General features: G+C 40.1%; 1 protein-coding gene across 2 annotated transcripts; it reads right to left on the reverse strand.

Annotated features, from left to right (window-relative positions):
* Positions 1-896: 896 nt before the first annotated feature.
* cers3b (ceramide synthase 3b) lies at positions 897-8,508 on the reverse strand. Of its 2 annotated transcripts, XM_058646510.1 has the most exons (12): positions 8,328-8,508; positions 8,022-8,120; positions 6,290-6,469; positions 5,405-5,522; positions 4,623-4,741; positions 4,469-4,526; positions 4,144-4,194; positions 3,964-4,056; positions 2,336-2,464; positions 1,662-1,768; positions 1,421-1,574; positions 897-1,290 (listed from the first exon to the last, which is right to left on the reverse strand). In XM_058646510.1, exons 3-12 carry the CDS (start codon positions 6,460-6,462, stop codon positions 1,171-1,173), a joined length of 1,122 nt encoding a protein of 373 aa, XP_058502493.1. In that variant the 5' UTR covers positions 6,463-6,469; positions 8,022-8,120; positions 8,328-8,508; the 3' UTR covers positions 897-1,170. The 2 variants fall into 2 exon arrangements, with proteins under 2 accessions (XP_058502493.1, XP_058502494.1); XM_058646511.1 differs by lacking the exon at positions 8,328-8,508 and having other exon boundaries at positions 6,290-6,466; positions 8,022-8,232.
* Between the last annotated feature and the right edge of the window lie 285 nt (positions 8,509-8,793).

Consider the following 8,793-nt stretch of genomic DNA (forward strand, 5'->3'; position numbering starts at 1 on the left):
TTCCTTTCTGATATGAAGACACCATTGTAACATAGTTACACTAACTCTTAGTTTTGCTTTTCTTTTTCATTTGTTTCCATGTCGTGTCATTAATTCTCCTGTCTTTTCAGATCCCGCCTTTCCTCCATGTCATGCAATCAACTCATTTCCCTCACCTGCTTTTCCCCGCCCATCTCCTCACCTGCAGTCCATTTGCTCATTAGTCCCTCATTAGTATATATACTAGCCCATTTTACTTTGACCCCTGCCAGATTGTCTTGTGTTTGTTTTTCTAGTTTGCCTTCTTGCTCTGACCCTATTTGCCTTTCTTGGACATCAGAGTCCTGCCTGCCGCTTGTCAGATTTGTTTGCCTGTTTTCTGACTGATTTCCTGGTTTGGACTCTGCCTGTTGGACAAAGTAAACTGCCTTTTCCTCCACAAACTTGCCTGCCTCGTTTTTTGGGTTCTCCCTTGCCAGTTCCAGTGATCGTGACAACCATATGCCTGAAATACTTGGGAAAGGGAGGGGGTGAGTGGAGGAGTCCTCCATTTATTACAGTCTGCAGCGTCACCACTAGATGTCACTAATTCTTAGGTACATTAGGGACACAACAATTCTGACTTCAGACTTCAGTGCTTTAATTATACAGTATGTGCCCACTGACACACACACACACACACATATATATATATATATATATATATATATATATATATATATATATATATATATATATATATATATATATATACCCACATGGGAAATGTGCCATCATCATCATCATCATTTGAATGAATTACACTCAATGTACAAAAAACAAAACTAAATGATTCTATTCTATCTACTGGTGGAGCTGGAGGTGTCAGAGCTCAAGATCCTGACATTTCCAGGGCAGCAGTAAAAGAGGAAGGCCACAGAGAAGGTTCATGGATGTTGCCAAGGAGGACATGAGGACAGCTGGTGTAACAGAAGAGGACAAAAGGGAGAGGACAAGATGGAGGCAGAAGAAGAACTACTTCAATCATGGTACAATAAGATAATGGTTGAGTTCTGAAGTGAGTCATTCCAATGACTGTTTAATCCTTCATAGTTCCTTGTCTTGAGGGCATTTTCTTTTCTTTTTTTGAAGGAAATAAAGAATTTGTTTGTAAATGCTGCCGTCCTGAACGAATATGTCTCTCTCTGTGTGTCAGTGACCATTGGCTCGGTCTCTGGCTCCAGGGCCGTTCGTGTGACTAAGTTTGTGGTTCCTTTCCTTCGCCGCGTCACTGTCTTCCTCCTCTTCATCGCTCCTGTCGTCGCCCTCCAGCTGCAGGATGAGGAAGAGTTTCAGACAAGGACGTGATGATGAACCAAAGTGCATAAAAAAAAAGACATCTGCCCTCACACAGAAACACACGTGAACACACGTGAACACACGTGAACACACGTGAACACACCTTGCTGAAGATGACCTTGCAAAGCATTCGTGAGATGAGAACAGCCCAGAAGAGGTGCAGCATCTGGAGAACCACAAGCATGACGTTGAAGAAGTAGTAGCCGAAGAAGGGAGGAAACCGCTCCACCGGATACACCCATGTGCAGTGGATCAGCCTAAGGTTTGATATGCACACATCAAAATTATTGTCGCCCATTTCACCGTGATCATAATCCTGTGTCTTGCTTTCATTTCACACTTACCAGAAAGGAAAGATGACAAGTCTAGTCCCCATAAAGTTAGCTACAAACACCACAAACATGGTGTTAGCAGTCCGGTGCCACTTAGCATAGTTGAGTACTTTTGCACCCTGTGAGACAGAAAACAGAAAGAAATGTGTGTTTTAAGTTTTTATATTAGTTTGTAGATGAACAATAACAATTGGTCAATGGTCAGAAATTTGATAAATAAAATTGTGTTAAATTGTAATGATTCTAAAATGTATGGTCATACATTGATAACAGAAAAACAATGAACAGACAGCATTTGACTGGATTTTCAAATACTTAAGAACATTAGAAATCCTGCTGGTCTAACACAAATAAAATAAAATGGACACTAATGGATTTATTGTGGCAGCACTAGCAGGCCAGAGGGAGGAAATGTCGACTGTATTTAAGTTTATTTGGAAACATCAAACCTGTTTTAACAGACATTTTCACTTTCCAGTCATTATATTTTATTATACACATATTTAGAATATGAAACCCAAGCTTCAAGATACATGAACTTCATTTTAGCCTCTCCTAACCTGTGAATTGTACAAGCTGTTGCTTTTCTTTTCTAAAAGAGATTGGAACAAAACATTTGGTCTGTGTAAGAAAAACTGAAAATACAGAATTGCACTTGAAGTTAGTGACGTAACAACAGCACTGACCTCCAGCAGAATATCAGCAGAGTCATGAAGGACCATCACGATCGTCCCAATACGGATGTAGTTTGCAACCCAGGAGAAACTCAGAAGAGTCAGCGTGGCCACATGATGAACCACCTGCTCTTTGAAGTCCTACACATGAAAATATGATGCATGACAATATGATATATCACAAGATAATGTGATACAAGATAATATAATAGAATTTATGACAAGATAATATGATATATCACAAGATAATATAATATAATATATGACAAGATAATATGATATATCACAAGATAATATAATATAATATATGACAAGATAATATGATATATCACAAGATAATATAATATAATATATGACAAGATAATATGATATATCACAAGATAATATGATTTCATTTCATTCAGGTAGTCAGCTGACCTCATTCTTTGGGCTCATAATGTTGCTGAACCTAGACCTGACCAACTGCAGCAACCCCTTACCTATTTGCTTTGTTAAATCCAGAATAAACAGTATTTGATATAAGGTACATAAGAGTTAGTGCCTCTGGCCCCTCTTAACTATCTGTGATCAGATAACACTTCACCACATGCATTTACACCTGGTATTAACATCCTCTCCGGCGTCCACGTCAAGATCTGATTGCTATCTGATCACGGTCATCCCGCCCTTACTTCACCTCCCTCTCTTGTGCGAAGATTTCCAGCAGCAGACTACAGCGTCACATCCTGTCTGCCGCCATATCAACAACAACGTTAGCCACACATGAAATGGCGCTACTGTATGGACTTTTCTTCAAACCATCAACGTATTTCTGCTCACATGGTTTGCATTAGCATTTAGACTTCTGTTCAATGGGGTCACAATGCGTCTCCAACCACCTCCTGAAGTGGTTTGGCAGATTGGATAAGAATCTGTCCTCGGGTGTATTTGACACCTGTACTTAAGAGTGATCCGGTGCTTCCTGCTTGTAATCCAATCACAGAAAACACGTCTTAATGCCATGTGTAACATGTAAACATGAGGTTTAACATGTAAACCTCTGACTGAAAAGCCTGGTTCTTGACAGCTCAGACAGTCACTGATGTTAACAATGTTAACCTCAGCGTGACTGTCCTGAGGTCAATGACCTGAAGGTCAATGAAGGTCTGTTCATTCCTCCGTCAACATGTATGGGATTCAGAGATTTTTGCCATCTTTAAAACGCTCACACGTGTTGCTTTAGAAACATTCTTCTCAGATATTCCATTCATGGATGACATTGTTTCTGTGTTTGGTTGCTTCTCCTGGGCCTTGCATCTGTTTTCATGAAGGTCCACTTTGAGTATCATCAGCAGGGTTTGACTGTGTCTCCAGGTGTCTCTGCTCCATCTCTTAGGCGTAGACACTTGTTGGCATATTATCAGCTGGGTGGTGCAGGATTCTTAGAATTCCTTGTTATCTTACAGTGGGTGGTAGGAGTCAAAGAGTCAATGCTGTTCTACGTGAGGATTATCACACCAAGGAAGCAACATGTACATATTTTGGAAAGGGAGGACAGTTGATTTGAAAGGAGTAAAATGGCCCAAAATGTTTCTATATTCATCACAAAAAAGTAAACATTTTCAGCAGTTCAGCCTTTCTCAAATAATGTGTGCACTTACTTTCCGTTTCACATCAAACGTGAGGCTAAGGAGCAGAGAAGTGTAGAAGCCCATTTCCAGGATGTAATACCAGTACTGAGACGGCAGCATGGACTGTATGGATGAAACACATACACATGTATTAGACTAAAATACTGTATTATACATAACAACCTTGTGGGTTTGCCCTAAAACTCCTACCTGTTTAGGGAAGCCTGCCCAAACCTCCTTCAGATTATAAAACCAAGGTTTCTATAGCCAGAGAAAACAGAGAGGAAGAGGAATGTGAGGAGAAGTTGGAACAGAGCCGACTAGAAATAATAAAAAAAACTGAAAGTTGATCAATGAGCTCATGTGAACTACCAGAGCATGAGAAAAACCCTGGAGCACTGACAGACGTGAGATAGAGAGAGAGCAAGATGAGGAGGGGAAATAATGCTGATACACCCAAATATATGCAGGTAACACTGGAATAAAACCACTTCCTGTGGTACGACATAGAATAATGAAGAAAAACTATACTCACATCATAAAGAGCAAAGATGCCCCCAAGAAAAGCAAAAAAATAAAACACACACCGCCAACTGTTGACAAATGAGAATAGTCACATGACATCATTTACACACGCACTTACGTTATCGTGCAATTATTCATACACACACACACACACACACACACACCTGGCTTCACAGAACCTCTTGCGTAGCGCTGGTCGATCCTGGTTCCTCCTCCTCCTGAACCAGACCTGAATTCTTCTCTCTGACCAACTTGTCTTTTTACACAGTGACCTCACATCAGCCTGAGACAGAAGGGAAGTGTCTTTCATACACACAGTTACAGATAAACACACATTCACTTCAACCGATACCGTAATATTTCTGGTAGCTCGTCCAATTCTGGCCCAGTTTCCTCCCACAGTCCAAAAACATGCAGATTTGTGGAGATTAGACAAATTGGACACACTAAATTGACCCTCGGTGAGAGTGCATGGTTGTTTGTCTCTATGTGGCGCAATGTCGGCTGGGATTGGCACCAGCACCCCCTGCGATCCCACATTTTTAAATTAAAGAAATTAGGAAAAAAGAAAATAGTTTGAGATACTTAAATGTTTTCAAACCACTCTGATAACTTACTTCTAGTTTAATGTTTACTCAGATCCCTGAATAAGCCTCAGATCTGGAGTTGTAATTGTACTCAAATCATTTTTATGAAAGCTGCAGTGCATAACTTGAGTTATTATCATGCCTGTAATATTATGTGTATGTTGTGCCTCTGTCAAGCAAAACTATCAGACCTGAGTAAGGGAGCGTTTGTGTGTATGCAGCAGCAGAGCAGGGGCAGGCGGGGACAAAGGCAGTCTCACTGTACTAGTGCTTCCTATTGTGTCCTAGTGTTCCTAGTGTTATTGCTTGATGAGATCTGCTGTCACTCATACACTGACAGAAAAGCCCCTTTAACACACCTGTGATGGAACCCGTGCTCGGCTGCAGAAGTGATTTTCGAGGAGGGGGTTCATTTCTGCTGACAGACGTATCCTGTCCTTCACCTCCCAGAAATCAGCCAGTGGTGTGGCCAGGAACCTACACCAGCACAAAAGCAACTTTAGAGTACATTAGGGCAAATAACTCAACAACAACATACATATATAGTGTATATATATATGTATATATATAATTTAATTTATAATATTTTGTGTATTTGACTAATTTATTCAACATAATAAATATGATGATTATGAATGCAGGTTTTAAGTCACAGATACTTTATCACGATATAACGATACCTAAAATCTAAGCCCATATCTTGTCTCATGTCACGATATAGATATAATATTAATATATTATATCAAGATTGTAATATTCATATATTGCATATATATACTGTATATATAAGATGTGTTACCTCACATTTGTGAATGTGTTTCTCTTTGTAAAGATATATGTAAGAATATTAAAATCAGAGATGTTAAATTCACTGATGACAGTGGTGTTTGTGTTGTTTTCTGATCATAAAGTTTAAGTTTAACGGTATCTTAAATTTTCTCTCCAGGACAAATATCTATCTTGAACTTGATTTTTTTCATAATTAATAATTATAAATATAGACTGTGATAAAAAAAAACCTTTGCAATATCATGCAGCCCTAATATAAAGAAATATAACAAGTAATCTGGCATAGCCGTCTGTAGCCATTCACCCTACAGTATAACAGAGTATAAGAGGTTCTTTGGCTTTGAGCATTGCTGCAAACACACTTGTGCAACATAATCCCCGTGTTTTGAAACCACATGGTTGCATTGCTAAGCTCGCGGGCATATTTACTCCCTGAGTGAGCAGTTTAATCTCACCTCTCAAACACATATCTGACCACAAGCATGCAGAGGGCGCAGGGCAGGGCAGCGTGAAGTTGAGAGGCTTTAGCGTAGACTCGACCTTCTGTGTCCTCCAGGTCAGACCAGGAGACGTTTGCTGGCAGCCACAGACGCTCCCACCACAGCCACTCATTCAGTGTCTGCAACATGCTGCTGCTGGCAAACACACACACACACACACACACACACCGTCATCCTAAACACAATCATAGTGTTTATCATAAAATGAACATGGATTTTTAACAGAAATAAAGGAAACGTGTTAAATTGAAATAGTGGCTTGACTGAAACTCTTGGTGCAAACACAATTTAAACTTTCATTTGCGGGCCACAAACAAGATAATGTTTGTCTGTGTTTTGGACTGTTCCACTGCTCACCTCTAACCCTCTAATGGTGCGTTCCATTTGTAAAGTAAGATTTCCTACTCGGAAACTCTGTCATATTTGTTTCACAGTAAATCAGTCGCACACACAGTGCTGTTTCATTTCTAACCATAGACACGTTGTTGTTTGAGTTGACGTCTCATTGACTGGTATTGCTAACAATATCTAGCCTGAGCTATGTTTGTCTTTCCGACTTCTCAACTGAACTAGCGAGTCACTCCCAGTTCCAAGTTCCAAAGTAAATGGAACCCAGCACGATAACCCAGCTCTTAGCACTTCACCACTCTGAATACAGCGAGCTACAGCTAAGGGTTGAAAATGCCAAATAGAAGAAATTGAGCTTTAGCCAGGTTTTGCTAATGCTCTTTCTCTCCGTCACACTGCCAGTGGATGTTTAAAGCAGATCTATGTGGGATTTTTACCCTAATTCAACATTTTCTGAGTCATTGTGATGGTTAAATGTGTTGTTGTCGGTCAGCAGAACACAAGCCCTGCAAGATCAAGGCCACCGACCTGGAGTCCACAAAATCAGGAGGTTTCAGGTCTCGGGTCTCACAAAAACACGATTTACTTCATGACACTACACAAACTCTGGTACTGGCTGTGAGATCCAGGTGGATTGTCTTACCTACATTTATCCCAGATTGGCTGTATGAATGAGTGAATGGCAAAAACTAGTGTAAAGCAGCTTTGAGTGGTCTAGAAAATACTAGAAAAGCACTATATCTAATTTACCACCACATTTATTTGTGTAGTAATGTTGTTATTGTGGTGAATTAATTTGTCACTCATTTTTATGTGTGGTAACACAAATAACACACATGTGCCCACACTGTGGTCCTCTGTGTAATGACTGGAATTTCAAAATAAACTCAAATGTGTCACAGTTTATTATATTGTTTGGGATTGTTTTATGAGCATTTATCCAAAGTCAGCTCAGGTTCTGGTCCACAAAGATGTGCCAATGTGCACTTCAATGTTTTACAACTTCTCACGACTACATTGTCTGAACATGCCGCCATGAAGGAAGTGAATAATACGATTGATGGTGAGCGACAAAATATCAAAGGGCAAGAAAGATAAAGAGAGGTGAGGAGTAAACAATTCAAGTGACTGAGATTAGATAGAAGACTTTCCCCTCGTGGACTCTGCCCATAGCAACATGTAGATAAATGCACATTAAAAAAAGCAGTTGGAAAACTATTGAATAGAAATATTGACTGTTATTAATGAACATTTTATAGGGAAGAATTATGTCACACTAGTGAGTCCATAAACCTCAATGACAGTTGATAATGCAGCATGGGAAAATGAGCGTACATACCTGCAGGCAGCGTTGTCTCTACAAGTTCCAACAGAGTGTGTGGGACAAAATCCAGTGAGTTAAAGGAAAAAGTGTCCACAGTGTTTTCCAGGTACCAATCTGTGAGACGCAAGTGTGTCACTTGTGCAGATCATACACTGCTGCTTATCCCAAAGCCATAAAAACCCTGTTAGATTCTATAAATCAACCGTTATAGCTTTTGAAGTCCAAAAAAAATATAAATATTTACAAAGCTAATGCTAACCCTGACAGACTCATTCATGTGTGTACATTGATTCTTGAGCATGCTGTGTGGTGTGTGCTTACCTTTATTTTTGAAAGCGATGGATCCTTCCCTCCCACTCCTGTCTGATTGTAGGATCACGCCCTCGTGGTTGCAACACCTTCTTTGAGGTGAGGTAAGCTTGGCACTGGAGACTCCTGACTGTCCGTGGAGCTTTTTCAAGTTAAAGTTGTATAAATGCTACGCTGCAGCAGCAGCAGCAGCAGCGACCCTCTGAGAGTGGGATTGTTTGCATACCCTCACCTGCAAGAATTCCCTTGGAATGCTGGGAAGCCTCCACAAAGGCCCCTTTCACTGATGCCACAGAGGAGGAGGAGACAGTCTATCTTACGGTTACAGGGAAAAAAGAGAAAACTTTCCCACAAAACTGCCGTGTGCTGAGCCTGACCCCTGGATTATTGTTGCACCACTGATTTTAATAATTAAATTCCATTGTTACAGGTTTGGTCTTATATTTCATTTGACCCTTTTTTAAATCACTAATCATCA

Source organism: Solea solea, chromosome 12 (genome assembly GCF_958295425.1).
Source record: "Solea solea chromosome 12, fSolSol10.1, whole genome shotgun sequence".
NCBI lineage: Eukaryota > Metazoa > Chordata > Actinopteri > Pleuronectiformes > Soleidae > Solea > Solea solea.

Coding starts and splice junctions, on each gene's coding strand:
- cers3b (XM_058646510.1), bottom strand. CDS start 6,462: ATGTTGCAGACACTGAATGAGTGGCTGTGGTGGGAGCGTCTGTGGCTG. Junction 2,465..3,963: donor CGTTTGATGTGAAACGGAAA/GTAAGTGCACAC, acceptor TTTCATGTGTAG/GACTTCAAAGAGCAGGTGGT. Junction 1,769..2,335: donor CTGCTGATATTCTGCTGGAG/GTCAGTGCTGTT, acceptor TCTGTCTCACAG/GGTGCAAAAGTACTCAACTA.